Source organism: Lactuca saligna, chromosome 2 (assembly GCF_052625555.1).
Source record: "Lactuca saligna cultivar CGN05327 chromosome 2, ASM5262555v1, whole genome shotgun sequence".
NCBI classification, from domain to species: Eukaryota; Viridiplantae; Streptophyta; class Magnoliopsida; order Asterales; family Asteraceae; genus Lactuca; species Lactuca saligna.
This window is the reverse complement of record NC_136418.1, coordinates 95111899-95130440: the sequence shown is the minus strand read 5'-3', so window position 1 is coordinate 95130440 and position 18542 is coordinate 95111899. Positions and strand designations below refer to the sequence as shown.

Here is an 18542-nt window from a genome sequence, read left to right as displayed (position 1 = left end):
TGGGATACCGAGGATCACAAAATAAGGTGTGAAGTAACCATGAAAATTACTTGGTACCCTTAATGTTTTTCACTTAATCGTTGTGCCGGTAAACCACACGCGCTCCTTCCGACCTCATGAAAAAACCTTAAGTCACCCTTTTCCTTCCTTGTTAAGTCCAAGTTAGCGTGCCGGTAAGCCACACACGCTCCACTAACGACTTAAACAAGGTGCAAAGTGTAACTTCATGGATTAGCACCTTATTCACATTTTTTTGTAAAGTAACTAAGATTGGGAATTTATAAAACATTTAGTTACTTTATAATAATCATTATACTTTTAATGCTAATTTATAAGTCCTTGTCATATCGTTCGGCTAACGACCCTCTACCAGTCAAGCAAGCGGTGGGTGAGAGTAGACACCCATTAAGTTGCCATTTTATAGGCAACAACCTTATACACACCTTATAGACCGGCTTCGTGAATGAGGCGTACTAGCGGTAAGACGACTTTGTTCTTATATATATATATATATATATATATATATATATATATATATATATATATATATATATATATATATAATTATTAAATCATAATACTTTAAGTATAAGGGTTGAATTTTAATTTTTTAAAATTTTAAGGGTTGGAAGTAAAGTTTTAATCAAGACTTTACTTGTTCCAAAACTTGAGGGCAAGTTTTGTAAACTTTCAAAGCTTTTCATTTCTTGTAACTTATGAGTTTATTTCTTTTAATGGTTTTAAAGCAAAGTGACTTTTGGTTTTCCATAACTTGAGGACAAGTTATGGACTCCATTAAAACACATAAAGATCATGAATTAATCTACCACATAGGTTACAAATAATTCCTATGATCATCTAAACATCATAAGATAGAGAACATGAATATGAATACTTTCATGAATAAAAAATTACACTTAAAAACTTGTAATTTTGATAACTTGTTGTTGTAAATGGATTAGCATAAACATTACACCATCTAAAACATGTTTACACAAACCAAAACAATTTAGACTAATGTTTCTAGTCCATTTCCAGCAACTAAAGTCGAAATTCTGAAACTCTAGCTTCTCCACATCGAGTGCATGAACTGAATCGGCGAGTAGCTTGCATTTGGTCATGGACTCGTCGAGTCCCCCCATGGACTCGGCGAGTTCATACGGGCAGAAAGCAGAAAACTCGATTTTTTCAATCAGTTTGCACAAAAATCAAACAAGCAAGCCTAGGCTCTGATACCACTGATGGGTTCTGAGAATTCTAACACTTCCTAAGTGTACATGCAACACTAATAACCATGGATCTATGTTTTTCAAATTATCATGCAAAGTTGATTTCCAAGGTTATGATCCTATCTAGCATACATGGGGAACAATTTTAACTTAAATAATAGATATAATTACATACCTTGTTGTTTTCAGTGTTCCTTGAAACCTTGTTAGCCTAGCATCCCAAGTGTGATGCCTCAAATACTTCACACAACACCAAATGCTATGGAGTAAACTTGGAGAGAATGTATAACACTCAAAATCAGCTCTAGCCCTCTTGTTTCTTGTCTAACCGATTTTGGGGAGAAGACATGAGCTTTATATAGTGTTGACACATCTAGGGTTACACCCTAATGTGTCATCACTCTTCATTTCCATGACCCATGGGTTTGTAACTCCCATGGAGTCTCCATGGACCATCCAATGGGTATAACCCATCTTGATTATCCATGGAGCCTCTTAGCCCACTATATAAGTTATGGATGATTTACATAATCAATCCATACATTTAATTAGTTGTCTTTTGATCACTTAATTAGTTCTAAATTAATTCTTGATCAAACTAATTAAATAATATTATTAATATATTAAAACTTATAATATATTAATAAACCATATGTGTTATTTCTCTCATTTAGTTTATCCAATTGCATGGTGCCATGCAACCCAAATTGACCATGCCGGGTCGGGTCAAGTATTTACTAGAAATAGTTATGGACTTAGACACCTTATCCAACAATAATTACTAGTAATGTACGTGTATAACCGAAAGTACGCCTTTGCTACCCAAAGGTTCTGAATTGACTGATAGAACTTTTATGTCTATATATGTATACATAATATATAACTAATATTCAGACGACATTCAGACAAATAACCAATACCCTAACGCCACATCCAAACAAGGAAAAGGAATTAAAGCGAGCTAGCTGTCCTAAGTCCTTTAAACATTACATATATAACTATACATATATAGGCATGCATTTGACAATATAAAAGTTTAAAAGAAGTTTTGTAAAACCTTTAAAAAGTTTAATAAATAAGAATTGATGACTTGATGTCATTTTATAAAGAACTTTAAAAGCAGTTTGTTTGATAAGAACAGTTTAAAGTATAAGAAATCCTTTGTTTGAAACACAACTTGAAGTACATGTAAAAATTTGTTTGAAACATAGTTAGAACAGAGTTTGAAAGGAAAGATATAGTATGTAAGATAGTTTGATAAAGAGTTTAACATGTAAAAATGTTTTTGAGAAATCATTTTGAAGTAGTATGCTTAGTAACACAGCTAAAAGTGTTGTAAATCCATAGTTTGATAGTTATTAATCACATGTGATTGATATAATAACTATCATGATTCAACCTGTATTCCCCCCCCCCCCCCCCCCATAAGAGCATTTAAAAACATTTACGAGGTTAATTAAGGGGTATGAATTCACCTAGAGTGAGTGGATTGTATGGAAGTTTCGGACAGAGTGCTAGGTGTCAAGTGAAGATTTGAACACACACAATGATCCTATGAACATATAAAGATATATATATATATATATATATATATATATATATATATATATATATAACTAATTTGTGATTAAAACACTAATTAATTAAGTATAAACACCCTAGAACATGGAAAAACACTTTGATTCAAGTGTTATAAGAACTTAGGGTTGCATCTAAGGGTTGTAAGGCATTGCTATTGAGTTTATGGCCCAAGGACCACTCTCCATGGAGTTTACTACCATAGGTTTACAGCCTCAAGGAGTTCATGGCCTAAGGACCACATGAGTTTATGTCCATAAGCTCATAGTATTATGTACCAACTCAAAGTTTAAGGTCCCTAGTTCAATGGTGGAGGGTTCTAGTCCAAGTTCTAAGCATACAGAAGGAAATTAGGGCAACATTGCACCCTTATATGGAGTTTACAGACTTCGGAGATACTTGACCGTAAACTCTCTTCCAACTCGGATTTCTTGATTTTTCTTAAGTCTAAACAAGTTCATTCTAGTATATAACAAGCTAGGACAAGAGTACTTACAATATAGGACCTTGAAATTTCCGATTATGGCCAAGAACACTAGTGTGTGTTCTTGGTGAAACTTGAAGATCTATGAAAACATGATTTTCATGGATGAAATCATGAGAGAATGAACGATTAAGAGGTGTATCAATAATTCAAGGAAGAATACTTACTAGATTTGAAGATCTAAGGTGAAGATTGGGATGATAGTTGAGAGAGAATGAGGGAAAATCGGCCAAAGAAGGAAAGAAATGAAAGAAATGGCTAACACTTGAATATATGGGGTGAGTTTACGGACCACATGGATTTGACGGCCGTAAACTCCAGTGTGGTGGCCATGAACTCATGGTCCTGGTGATTTAGGTTTGATAAACCCCAACACTTCTGCCTTAAGTGTACTAGGCTCAGAACACTCAAACAGACTCTAAATTGTGCTAAATGATAGCAGGAATGAGTCTGACACTAAGTTGAGTTGACTGACTGAGCTTTCAAAGCAATAGAAAATTTCGGGTTGTCACAGAATTGATATATGAACATCTGGATTGCATGGTAGTTATGGATAGGGATGTACTCAAGTTTTGCATGATAGAGTGCTAAGAGAGATGCCTTAAATTCCTACTGTATGAGCTTATAGACTTGCATGCAAGTGCTTATCTTGCATTGATAGGATGGCCTGATTAGGGTATGTTTGATTTGTTACCTGAAGCTCGAATGTTGCTTGCTTTGTGCTTGTAGGAGTTCTTACTAACTTAAGCTAACTAGTGGATGAATACGCCATGTTACATGTTATGTGAACCACATAATTTTATAAGATTATACTGCACAACTCTTGTTTGAGGCAAACCGTTGTAAAGTAAGATCTCTCATTCGAAGAACTATCTGGTTTTAGTAATATGTTAATTTATTCATGCGCTAATTAAGGAAGTTTGTGAAAGTCCTTTCGAAAACTGAGGGCAGTGAGTGGAAAGAGCTGTGTCCTAGAGGGTGTCTAGGAAGAGATTAGTGTCAAGAGCCTTATCTGATTCAATTGTATATTTGGATAGGAAGTGACTTGGAAGATTCAAAGCAATCCTCAAGGAAAGTACGGATAGATATGGAAGGTAGTATGGGCACATACTACTTAAATCAGAGGATCCGTACTCGATTCAGGGAGTGCCGTGAGGAAACTAGGAGGGCTAGTACAATATGAAATCTCTCAATTTGTATTCATGATCCTGATGGTTTTATGGTTTATTTTAGAATGGTGATGACATGTCATGGAGCAGGATGTTCTGAATCTAGGTCTGGTTCGGGTACAGGTTCTGAGTTGTTTGATGATGGCCTATAGGAGTTCATTGCATCTGAGATTACTAGAGACGTCCTTAACGCAATCCCGGTGATTTTCGGGTCGATCAAGTAGGGCATTATCAAGATGATGCTGGATCTCCTTAGGGATTTCAAGAGTGATATGATTGCCAGGGCGCAGTAACGAGAGATCAATATAGAGCACATTGAGAAGAGGAAGCTAGAGCCTGGTTAGACTTTTGGGGTTTCAACGAAGAAACCCAAGGGATTTGACTTGAGGTCTAAGGGTCATCAGCGCCAGAGTTGTTGTGGGAAATGCGAGAAGCCACATGAGGGAGCTTCTAGGTTAAGATGTTCAGGCCACCACACCCGGAAACCAATGGCGGAAACATTCCATGGCGGAGGATGTCATGTAAAGTACCACAACCAATGTACATAGTAAGCATAGTAAACACAACCATTACATTACATAGGAATATTTACATTTGTTTGAAAGTAAGGTAATAAATGATTTACATATACATCAATATAACAAAAGTAAAGACGAGACTGCTAAAAACGCTCCGTCTTCTCCAAAAGAACGCGGGATACCTGTCTAACGAGGACCTGAGAATATAAGCAGTTTTAAAATATCAGCATAAAGCTGGTGAGTTCATAAGCAGTTTGTATCTGTAATAGAGCAAGTTTCCTTTGGTTTTCTGAAAAAGTTGTTATCCAAGAAAATCCCATATTTTCTTATAAGAAAAGTTTAGTTATCCATTTGTTACACAGTTTGATTAAGAACAGTTATGTTATCTCAGGAAAAACCCTGATTTTCCTTAAAAGTTGGTGGTTGGTTAACGGTTCTGAATGCAGTGTATAAGTATCTACCATACTTGTAGCGTTAAGTGGAATATCCTGAAAGGCTGGTTATCTCTGAAAGTACATTAGTTTTAACACGTATATAAGAATATTAAGTAGGTAGTTTTAATATATAAAACTAAAGAAGAAAGAAAGAAATCCGTGAATAAAGTTAGTTAATTTAATATGTATTGCGAGTCGTATAACCATACTAATATGACCCGTGACCTCCTTGATGTTTCATCAAACCTTCACTATTGGGATATGGCTTTGTTTAATACGTTTCATCGAGTCTTTGCGCTCCCAAGTGAACTCGGGTTCCCGCTTGGCATTCCAGCGAACCTTCACTATTGGGATATGGCTTTGTTTCGTACGTTTAATCTTTCGATCCATGATTTCGATTGGTTCTTCCATGAAGTTCAGATGTTTGTTGATCTTGATCTCATTAAAAGGGATTACGAAGGTTTCATCGGATAGGCACATCTTAAGATTACAGACGTGGAAGACAGGATGGATGTTGCTAAGCTCTTGAGGTAGTCGGAGTTTGTAGGCTACGGGACCGATCCTAGTGAGGATCTCGAAAGACCCTATGTACCTCAGGTTAAGTTTTCCCTGTGCTTTCCAAAGCATATCATGCCTTTCCAGGGCGAGACCTTCAACAGGACACAACCTCCAACATGGAATTCGAAGGGTTCCCATCGTTTATCGGTGTAATTCTTCTGTCTGTCTCGTGAAGATTTCAGTCGTTCTCAGATTTGGATGATCTTCTCAGTGGTTTCGCGGATGAGTTCAGGACCAGTGAGAGCACTGTCGGAGACTCGACTCTTAGATAGTTCTCTCACTGTCTCCGTCTGTCTGAGGATGATAAGCTGTACTCATATCCAGCTTAGTTCCAAGAGCTTTCTGAAGGGACTATCAAAACCTTGAGGTAAACCTGCTATCTCGATCGAAGATAATGGACACAGGCACACCGTGCAGTCGGACTATCTCTTGGATGTAGATTCGCGTGAGCTTTTCTATCTTGAATGATTCTTTAATCGGAAGGAAGTGAGCGGTTTTTTTCAAACGATTGACAATTACCCAAATGGTATCGTACCCACTCGGAGATCTAGGTAACTTGGTGATGAAATCCATGGTAATCATCTCCCATTTCCATTCAGGTATCTCGGGCTGCTGGAGCACACCCAAGGGCTTCTGATACTTGACTTTTACCTTGGCACAAGTCAGACACCTACCCATGAAGGTAGAGATTTCGGCTTTCATGTTTGTCCACCAGTATAGTTTCTTGAGATCCAGGTACATCTTATCCGAACCTGGGTGAACAGAGTATCTGGTCTTGTGAGCTTCGTTCATAACAACTTCCCTGAAACCTCCGAACTTTAGGGTCCAGATTCGATCCATGAAATAGTAGACTCCGTCACCTCTGATCTCAAGTTTCTTATCCATTCCCCTCAAGGCTTCATTCAACATGTTCTATGGTTTTAGGGCTTCCAACTGGGCTTCTCGGATCTGTACGGATAAGTGGGAATGGATGGTCATTGTCACTATCTTCGCCTTGTTACTTGAGATTTCCTTTCGGCTAAGGGCATCTGCTACCACATTGGCCTTGCCGGGATGGTAGCGGATTTCGCACTCGTAGTCACTAAGCAGCTCCACCCATCGCCGTTGTCTCATGTTTAAGTCCTTCCGATTGAAGATGTGCTGAAGGCTTTTATGATCGGTGAAGATTGTGCACTTGGTTCCGTAAAGATAATATCTTCAAATCTTCAGTGCGAAGACCACTGCTCCTCACTCCAATTCGTGAGTTGTGTAGTTAACTTCATGTGCCTTCAACTATCTTGAGGCATAAGCGATAACGTTTCCTCTTTGTATAAGAACACAACCTAAGCCCTAATTGGATGCATCACAATAGACAACGAAATCGTCCGTTCCTTCGGACAGGGATAGGATAGGTTCGCTGCACAAGGCTTGCTTCAACGTTTGAAAGTCAGCGTCTTGTTTATCGCTCCAACAAAAGGGTACACCTTTTTGTATCAGAGTATTTAAGGGTTTGGCGATTCTGGAAAAATTCTGGATGAATCTACAATAGTAGCCGGCGAGACCCAAGAATTGACAGATTTCTGTGGGTGTCTTCGGTGCCGACCAATTCTCTATCGCCTTGATTTTGGATGGGTCCACGTGTATACCCTCCTTGCTTACCACGTGACCAAGGAAAGCTACCTTTCGAATCCAGAATTCGCACTTGGAGAATTTCACGTACAACTTCTCCGTTCTAAGAGTTCCCAATACTAACCTCAAGTGTTTTTTGTGATCTTCCTTGCTTCGAGAATAGACAAGTATGTCGTCAATGAACACGATGATGAACTTGTCCAGAAAAGGGAGACACACCTGCTTCATCAGGTCCATGAACACAGCCGGTGCATTGGTTAGACCGAAGGGCATCACTACGAACTCGTAGTGTCCATATCGAGTCCTGAATGTTGTCTTGGAGACATCACTCTCGTGAACTCGAAGCTGATGGTACCCTGATCTAAGGTCTATCTTCTAGAAGTAACTGGCTCCCTAAAGTTGATCGAAAAGTTCATCTATTCGAGGAAGAGGATAACGGTTTTCGATGGTTAATTTGTTCAGCTCACGGTAGTCTATACACATCTGAAAGGATCGATCTTTCTTCATCACAAATAATATCGGGGCTCCCCAAGGTGAGGAACTCGGTCTAATGAACCCTTTGTCGAGCAGCTCATTGAGCTGATTGGATAACTCCTACATTTCTGCTGGAGCTAAGCGATATAGAGACTTGGCTATGGGGGTAGCTCCAGGAATTAGGTCGATGCGAAACTCAACTTGGCATTCGGGAGGAATTCCCAGGAGCTCTTCGGGAAAGACATCAGGAAAGTTGCAGACTTTGGGGATGCTCTCGAGGTCTTTAACTTCCTATTTCTCGTTGACTACATGAGCTATGAATGCGTAACACTCCTTTCGCAGAAGCTTTTGAGCTTTGATGCATGAAATGATGTGAAGATTGGAACTGAGTTTATCGCTGTAGATCATGAGAGTTTGGCCAGAGGGCAAATTGATACGGATGGATTTTTCATAACAAAGGATATCAGCATGATTGGGACTCAAACAATCAACGCCAGTGACAACATCAAAGCTCTTTATGGAAACTGGCATTAGGTCAATGGGAAAAGAGTGATCGTTCAGGGTAAGGGTACAACCTATAAATATATCGTTAGCATTCTCTTTCTCACCGTTAGACATCTCGATGGTAAACGTTTCGGATAATGGTTGGTGATTATGTTTAAGAAGATGTTTTAATGAACGGCTAACAAAACTTATTTCAGCACCAGAATCGAAAAGGATACTAGCATAAGAGTTGTCGAGAAGGAGCGTACCTGAGACAACGGTGGGATCGGCGACTGCTTCATCTCATCCCATAGTTAGAACTCTCCCGGTGTTGCCAGCTATCGCTGCCTTGGGGCAGTTTCTCTTGAAATGTTCGACTTCACCACAACCGTAGCAGGCCTGACCGACAACCGCTCCGGAAGTTTGATTTGTTGATTGGGTTGGGTTTCTGCAGTTTCGAGCAATGTGGCCCTTCTTGCCACAGTTGTTGCAGAGCTTTTCACGACAAGTCCCAGGAGTATGATGGTGGTAACTACACTTGCCACACCAAGGGAGGGTACCAGTGTATCCATTGGTAGGAGTTTGAGTTGTAGGAATTGTGGCAGGAGTTGTAGCAGTGTGAACTGCCACCGTTTGCTGTTTCTTTGAGGATCCCTGTGAATCCTGACTCTTCCGTTTGTTCCAGAATTTCTTTTTTATTTTCACCACTCCCTTTATCCGGTTCAGGAGCAGTGGCCACTTCTTCGAGATCGTCACTATGATCAATCAGAGTTTATGCCAACCATTTAGTGTTGTCGAATGTGTTTGGCTTCGCAGCCAAAACGTTTCCCTTGGTTGGCTGGTTCAGCCCCCAAATGAATCTTTCCACCTTTTTACTTTACGGGGTAACCATTCCCAGAGAAAGAAGTTCTAAGTCCTCAAATTTGGAGGTGTAAGCGGCGATATCGAAACTCTTCATCTTTAGGTTCCAGAGTTCGTGCTCTAGCTTCTACATTTCGCCCCGGGGGCAATACTCTGCAAGCAGAAGCTCCTTCATGATCTCCCAACCCATAGCATTGGCTACAGGCATGGTTAAGGATTTAACTCAGCCTTCCACCAAGTCAAGCCTTTATTGGTGAAAGTACAGGCGTCGAACTTTACCTTATTAGTTTCAGAGTAGGCATAGATTTCGAAAATAGATTCGATTTTCTCGAACCATCGGGTTAGGGCAATGACACCTCCAGTTCCATTGAAGGGTGTGGGTTTTGCGTTCATAAAGTCATTGTATGAACACTCCTTCTGGTGTCCCTGACTACCTTCCTGGTTTTGAGGCTGAGTTCCACCTCCTGGTCCGCATGAACCACTGGGGTTCATTTGTGACGTAGCAGCAACCACTGCAGCAATAATAGCTACTTGGAACATAGCGGGATCAAATGGAGAGGGAGGTGGTGGTGGAGCAGGATTGTTGTTCTTTGAGTTGGATCTTTTCCTTGGAGGCATCTTGATCTAAAATAGCCAGGAAAGAGAGGATAATAAGTCCTATGAATTGAATCAAGAGATATGGAACAAGAGATATCACATTTGGCAGATATAATGATCTACTAAGCGATAAAACAGGAATGAGTTATCAAAGAAGGTAAACTATGGCTAAGGAAAGAATGAGTAGCAACACTCGGAATGAATTTCCACAATGTATTCGACTTTGGCTAAAATACTCCTATAGTATTTTATGACTTGCTGCGACGATGACTCATTGTTTGGATTTTTGGTAAGTTTTAGGCATGCTGCACACCATAGTCACTCCCAAGCACATGTTGGCCGTGTCTCGAATGAATATAGTTGATCAGGCTATATTGACCCTAGACATGACTACATAACTGCCCAGGTTTAACCGCGGCATACAACACCCAATTACTTATGTTTTGTTCTACACGTAATTACGGTTTCTGGCGGTTAGGTATTCTTGTATAGTTTTTGAAAAATAGTTATATTTTAAAGTATACTTTTAGTTCAGAGCGCTTCGGCCACTTAGTGTTTATAGTTATATACCATGTAAGGTTTGGTATACTTAGTTCACTATAAACAAGGGCTCTGATACCAATCTGTCACACCCCGAAACCGATGGCAGAAATGTTCTGAGGCGGAGGACGTCATGTAAAGTACCACAACCAATGTACATAGTAAGCATAGTAAACACAACCATTACATTACATAGGAATATTTACATTTTTTTGAAAGTAAGGTAATACATGATTTACATATACATCAATATAACAAAAGTAAAGACGAGACTGCTAAAAACGCTCCGTCTTCTCCAAAAGAACGCGGGATACCTGTCTAACGAGGACCTGAGAATATAAGCAGTTTTAAAATATCAGCATAAAGCTGGTGAGTTCATAAGCAGTTTGTATCTGTAATAGAACAAGTTTCCTTTGGTTTTCTGAAAAAGTTGTTATCCAAGAAAATCCCATATTTTCTTATAAGAAAAGTTTAGTTATCCATTTGTTACACAGTTTGATTAAGAACATTTATGTTATCTCAGGAAAAACCCTTATTTTCCTTAAAAGTTGGTGGTTGGTTATCGGTTTTGAATGCAGTGTACAAGTATCTACCATACTTGTAGTGTTAAGTGGAATATCCTGAAAGGCTGGTTATCTTTGAAAGTACATTAGTTTAAACACGTATATAAGACTAATAAGTAGGTAGTTTTAATATATAAAACTATAGAAGATAGAAAGAAATCTGTGAATAAAGTTAGTTAATTTAATACGTATTGTGAGTCGTATAACCATACTAATATGACCCGTGACTTCCTTTACGTTCTTCAGGCATCGTTCGATTCCAAAATTTGTCACCCCAGGCGTGCCCGCGTAACTGTAGCTAACAGTTAAGGTGTGGGATTGTCAGTCCTGAATAGATCTATCCACAAATTTCACGTTCTCCCTCCAAGAGACTCTGGTTATACTTCCGGAGAGGATTTGCTGGTACCCCGAAGGGAATAATGAAGACGAATCTCACAAGCTAGTATTACTAATTCACAGGATAATATATCATTGTCGAGTTTCGAAATAGTTTGGTACAAGGTAGAATATAAATAATCAAATACAATATAATTATTTAACTATATACTCTAGATTAAACATGGATAAACTAAATCAGACAGAGTTTATATTATTGACTTTGTACGAAGTTTGAATCCATAAAACAAATAATGTCGATCCCAAATTATTCCCTTAATAATTTGAATGATTAGATAAGTTATAAATTGGATGATTTGATAAGTTCCCAAATCGTTTGAAAGCTATGTAATTACATTGTGAAAAATCTCCCTTATGCTCGCATATTACAAAAAGGGATTGTGTATTTATTGTTTGTCAGGAAATCGTATAATGATTTGCTTGTATTCCCCCCTGAAAACATTGGAAAACACAGAAAAAAGGTGTAGGGGTATAAACACACCAGTCGAGAAATGTGTCGGTTAGGATGCTAAGTGTCAGTTCGGGGCTTGAATACACGCGAGGTTCCTATGTAATATGAAGAGATACATAATTGTATCTAATTAGACTTTGAACCACTAATTAATTAAGATGGTACACTCCGAGATGCGAAAACACTTTATTTCAAGTATTAGGAGTGATCCGGGTAGCATCTAAGGAGGTGTAAGGCCTAGATATGGAGTTTGTTCTTCAAGAGTAAACTCCTAAGGGTGCTTATCCCCATGAGTTTACGGTCGTAAACTCATGGGTTGTGTGTTCTTGGTTGCTTAAAGGTCTTATAACACTAGTGGGATGAGGCTAGGTTCAATTCTAAGGCAAGGGAAATGATTTGATCAACATATGGACCATTTTAAGGAGTTTACGGCTGTAAACAAGGAGTTTACGGCCGTAACCTCTCATATACCCTTTCCTTTTGTGTTTTGGTGATCCTAGGTTAAGCACAAGTGATTTTAGTCCAATGTACAAGCCATGGAAGGAAGTTAGGGCACCATTTGACCACTTTAGAGGAGTTTACGGCCCAGGAACCATTCCTTGGGGGATTTACAGCCGTAATCTCCTAAGGAGGTGGTTTCTTTCATGTTTAAGGTCCCTAACACAATGGTGGTTGGTTCTAGACATTATTCCAAGGCATAGGAGGTGTTTAAGGGGTATTTTAACACCTTAAATGGTGTTTATGATCCTTGAAGGGGTGTTTACGGTCCAAACATGATCTTGGGCCATAAACTCATGTTTACTCCCCATATGTTAAGATTTTGGTGTCCTAAGTCCATTCATGTAAACCCCTAAGTCATTGCTAAGCGCTAGAAGTGATTTGGGAGGGTTTTAGGGCTCCAAAACCCCATTTAAGGGTGTTTACGGTTTGGGATTGTTCTTGGGCCGTAAACACATGTCTTTGGTCCTTTTGGATGATTTAAACATGAATTTGAAAGCTAAACATGCTAAACTATAAGCTAGGATGGATCACTTACCAAATTGGAGCTTGAAAAGGGTGGTTTTGGATCAAAGTTTGGATTGTAGAGAGAGAGAGTAGAGAGAGAGTGAAAAATCTTCAAATGAAGTCCACTCACCCTTATATAGGGTTTGACTTTGAGGCTCGGTGGAAATCTACCCGATACTGACGTTAAATGAGGCTTATGGTCGTACCCGATTAAATTATCGTAACCCGACGTGGTTGAAACTAAAAATTTTCAAATTGAACATTGAGGGTGTTTTCTCGTGTTTCTAATGTGTTTGGACACTCATCAAGCCATAATAAAGGTGTAAATTCAATTATCCTAATTCAAAATTGTTAACGGAAAAATTGGAATATAACGGGTTTTATTGACAGAAACGATTATAGTGACGGAAAATTTTCGGATTGTCACACAGGCTGCTACAAGTGCGGCAAGACTGGACATTTTAGCAGGGATTGTACTGTCCCTACTCCTATTATTCAGATTTCAAACCTGATTTGCCTTCATTGCAATCAGAGGGGCCACAAAACAGCCCACTACCCGAGATCGGGAGCCCCAGTGATGGCGCCAGCTCCAGAGACCGTACGGATCACAGATGGTAGTCAGGGGAAGACGAATGCTCCGGTGGTGAGGAGCCGGGCCTTTCAGTTAACCGCTGAGGAGGCGCGGGCCGCACCAGATGTGGTGACAGGTATGTTTCACTCCCTTAACTTTTATTTTATATCGATTTTGATACTTATATTTGTAAAGATTTCAAATATATTATTGTATTATGCGCAACGTGCATGTATTCGTCTAGTAAATATTATAAAAGAGGCTAAAATACTTGAAGTTCATGTATTTGAAGCACCAATGATCATTCAATTGCCTTTTAATAAAGATTATAATTATAAGGCTTTTTATAATTATATTAAATTATACTTTAACACTAAAACTCTTTATATTTCAACTAATTAACTATGGGTATAACTCAATAATTTTTGTAACTTATGGTATATTAATTTTTTTATTTAGATATATATATATATATATATATATATATATATATATATATATATATATATATATATATATATATATATATATATATCAAACACAAATTTCTACTTATCTTGATAAGATAGAACCTGAGCAATGAGCAATAATATGGATGCTCGATATATATATAGCAAACACGAATTTCTACTTATCTTGACAAGATAGAACCTGATCAATGAGCAATAATATATATGTTCGATATATATTTTCGTCAAATAGATTATTATTATTTATTTATTTCTTCATGCTAACTTCATTTGTTTTCTTCGTATTGTTTTATATTACTAGAGTTTATAACTTTGTTTATCATTTTATGTTAAACTAATTAACTATTATAATTCAAAAGTTTTTATATATAACTTATGGTATGTTAATTAGTTTCTTTAGAGTATATACAGATGGAGATATGATTTTATAATAGGGTTGTCATGAGAAATTTTAGTAATGATGATAGTAGAAAAATAATTCAATTTTTTTTTGAATTTTTTGCATTGCCACCGAAAAATCAAGCGTTGCCAGTGCCACTCCAATTACCATAGTAAAACCTTAAGTGAGAGTGTGTATATAGTTCATGGATGTATATTAGATTCTTAGAATTTTACAATAAGATCGGGAAAAAAGGAATTAAAAAATACAAATTTCAATTTCATGAGATAGAACTTGAGCAACAATATGTTATTTAATACACATTATCGTCAAATAGATTATTATTATGTATTTTTTTCTTGTATTAAAGTTCTTTTGTTTTTACATATTGTTTTCAATTGTTATTAGAGTTTATGTTTTTTTTTCTTGATTTTAATATTGTTTTTGAATTCTCTAATTTGTAGTTAAAACTTATTGTTTGTTGTTGTTTCTATTATTAAAATTTATTCTTTTGTTTTTTCATTTTAGTATTGTTAAGTTTTTTTATTTCTACTTGAAACTTATTTTTTTATTGTTTTTTTTATAATTTATCAATAAACATTTTATAATTTATCAATAAACATTTATATCCAAAACAATCAAAATGTTTTCTAGAAAGTGATGTATGTCATTAATATATAAAGACTCACTAAATATTAGTAAGAAAGACTTTGATTAAATGATCAGTATAACAAATTATTAGCTCTAAATTAAATTAGTAATAATGATATTGTTTTCCATGGTAAAAAAGATGATTAATAATTCTCCTTTTATTCACGCTTAATCAACTGATTACACCAAGAAACTATTTATAAGGATACAAAGATAAAATAAAAGGAAAAGAAATCTCCAAAGATAAACACCCTAAATTGAAACCCACTAATCTCGGTATTGATCAACTTATTTTTGGATATGATTATTTGGCTTATTCCAACAGATATAGATATCTCTAATACAATATATGTATCAATAGTATAATTATATTATTGTATTCAAATGCAATATATTTGTAAATTTGAATAACCATAGTTTTATTCATACGAGTTTTCGTCTAGTTTTCTTATTATAATTGTACTAAAATAAGTTTGACAAATCATCAACCCTTGGGTTGAGAATGATATTGACCACGTGGCTCATTGAAGGTCTCGCATCCTTGTCTTCTTGAGCACATTGTAAAGCAACTTTTAACAGATTAATTAACACTCTCATATCGTATTCACCACTAGTCCTACCATCAACAATTTCCTCAATCCAAGTTCCATTCTCGCTCCTAATATATTCATAAATCTTCTGCCTCACCCACTCGACCAACGTTTGCTCTCCACCATGACTGCCATCACCAAGTTGCAATGGGCTCTTTCCAGTTATCATCTCCAGTACCACCACCCCATAACTGTAGACATCAACCTTTGAGGTAATCGGAAGATTAAAAACCCATTCTGGAGCCATGTAACCACGTGTACCTCGAACCTTCGAAAAGCTTGGATTTTCGATCGAACCTCTATCAAACAGCTTAGACAACCCAAAATCCGCCACCTTTGGACAATAATTAGCATCCAGCAAAATGTTATAGGGTTTGACATCACAATGCAAAACCCATTCCAAGCACTCTTCGTGTAAATAAGCCAGCCCTTTTGCAATACCAATTGCTATTTCTAGCTTCTTCCCCCAATCAAGTTTGTTGGAGTTTAGGCATGTTGCCAACGACCCATTCTCCATATACTCAGAAACCACAAGCCTATGTTTCCCTTCAATGCAATACCCCAATGTCTCTATCAGATTCATGTGATTGAGCCTCCCAATTGTGCTTAGTTCTGCTTGAAACTCAACTTCTCCCTGGTGAATATAAACTTCCTTGAGCATCTTTATTCCTACGGGTCTGTCATCCGACAGTTTTCCTTTGTAGACGACACCTGAACCCCCTTTACCTATCTCTTCTTTGAAGTTCCTTGTTGCGGTTTTCAACTCAGCGAATGTGAATCTTTTAATCCCTGATGCTATCTGGAAGTAACTTGTTGTAGACGAGTCTTTGAGAGTGATACAAAAGAAAATGAGTACAAATACGAACTCAAGGAGTCCGATTCCATACCCAAACCATAACAAGATTTCCAAAGAACTATTTCCATGTTTTCTATCATAAGACCTTTGAATAGACATGATTTGATTCTCTGGACAACTTAAGCTGGATCCGTTGACGAATGTTTGTTGAACTGATGATACCAAATCTTTTGGTAGCTTAATATACATTGAACTCCTGAATGCTAATTGATATCCATTGTATAACACATTCTTCAAGAAACAACTATAGTAACCTTTATCGGTGAAATATTTGTATTGGAACCCTTTGCAGTTACAGTCTTTCAAGCAAACTTGTTTGCAAGCGTCAAGAGTCCTATTCTCAAGATACCTGATTTCGAAACCATAAAACTTCAAAAATGGAAGCTCTACATAATCTTCTGAAACCTGTTTGCAAGGTTTGAATTTTGGTGCACAACCATTGGTCCAATCGGTCTGATTCTTCTTCGTATACCCATGTACACAGACACATTTCCTACCAGTTTCTTGAGAGTAAGTACACACACAATTTGGTCCACATACGCCATGAATCTTGCAAGGATTGGAGAAAGCTTGCCACTGAACCTCCCACTTCTTTCCTTCTTTTTGATCTACAAGACTATAAACCCTAATATTTCCATCAGAGTCAAGCTTCATTATTCTGTGGCGTCGCATGCCAAAATCCGAGACAAAGAAATGGAAATCGTCAGATGACTTGAAATGGCCTTGAGAATTCAGTTTCGCAATTCTACTGTTATTATAAGTGTATCTCTTGGCTTTCCAAGGTACCGAATATGGTTTAGGCCAGTAAACACTCGTTATTTCGGGATTTTTGTAGAGAAGACTAAGAACGTTGTTGGTCTGAAAATAGAGCTTAAAGAATCCAGAAGAAAAATTGGATGTACTTCTTGAAGAAACCAGCTCAGAGTTTTTGGTGAAGACTTGATCAGGTAAAAGCGTATCAGTTGGATGATCAAAGCTTTGCCAAAGCAGGTTTTGATCTCCATCTAGCTGGCGTAGAACTAGATTTCCGGTGTCTTCAAGTTGTAAAGTGAGTGAATCACTAGCAGATTTGGTTTCTGTTGACCAAACAATAGACTGGTCAGCATCGTGTAAAACAAGATTACCATTGTCGTGGAGGAAAAGCTTAGAGTGCTTTCCATTTACTGGCGCGTCTCGGTTTGCCATCCAAACTACTGTGGGATTCACGTTTTGCGACTGAGGCTCGATCAACCAAATCGAAAAACAATAAGCGTTGATTCCCACCTCGTAAAATCCCGCAGTGAAAAGGCTGTTAGGAGAAACCAGATTATCGTTTTTGCGATCAACAGATATCGATGAGCCTTTGGGAATAGCATGCGCAGGCGAAGAAATAGAAGATGAACACGTAAAGAGGGAACTGTATAGAACAATCAGAAGTGGAATATGAGAAAACAATGAGGGTAAAGCCATTAAAGTATATATATTGTGTATGATCGATTTGATGATCCTTAATTTTCTTGTGTCAGTATGTTCATGAAGGACACACTAAACACAAAGGACTGAAACACTTCACTGATCTGAATTGGTTTTGATGCATGAAGGGTACGTGAACAAGCAAACGGATATCTTAGTTTTTAGGAGTGGTCATCAATCTATTTATACCAACTAGCATCTCATTTATTTAACCCTAGAATCTGTTAAAGGTAAAAAAACCCAAAGTTTGGAGCACGAACCTTCTTTACTTGGATCAAAGTGCCACTTTCCACACGTCATGCACGTTGAGAGCATACATGACCAGACGTGGATTACGATTTACGGTAGCATTTATAACCTTTCAAACTGCCATTTTCAACACGTTAATTTTCTACATATATTTTTCATTTTGTTATATAGTCAAGATCAAATAATAAAAAAAAATTTGGTAATAATATAAAATAGTGTTCTCACATTAAATAGAGTTTTCATTTTTGAACTTAACCCTATATATATATATATATATATATATATATATATATATATATATATATATATATATATATATATATATATATATATATATACTTAGGTTATTTTGTTTATAGTAATTATTGTGTTATTG

At 37.2% G+C, this 18542-nt stretch overlaps 1 protein-coding gene across 1 annotated transcript; it reads right to left on the bottom strand.

Moving 5' to 3' along the window:
• Positions 1–15453: 15453 nt before the first annotated feature.
• On the bottom strand, positions 15454–18293 carry LOC145028958 (putative receptor protein kinase ZmPK1). The gene has a single exon (XM_078977637.1). The coding sequence runs from the start codon at positions 17912–17914 to the stop codon at positions 15482–15484; it is 2433 nt and encodes an 810-aa protein (XP_078833763.1). The 5' UTR covers positions 17915–18293; the 3' UTR covers positions 15454–15481.
• Positions 18294–18542: the final 249 nt, after the last annotated feature.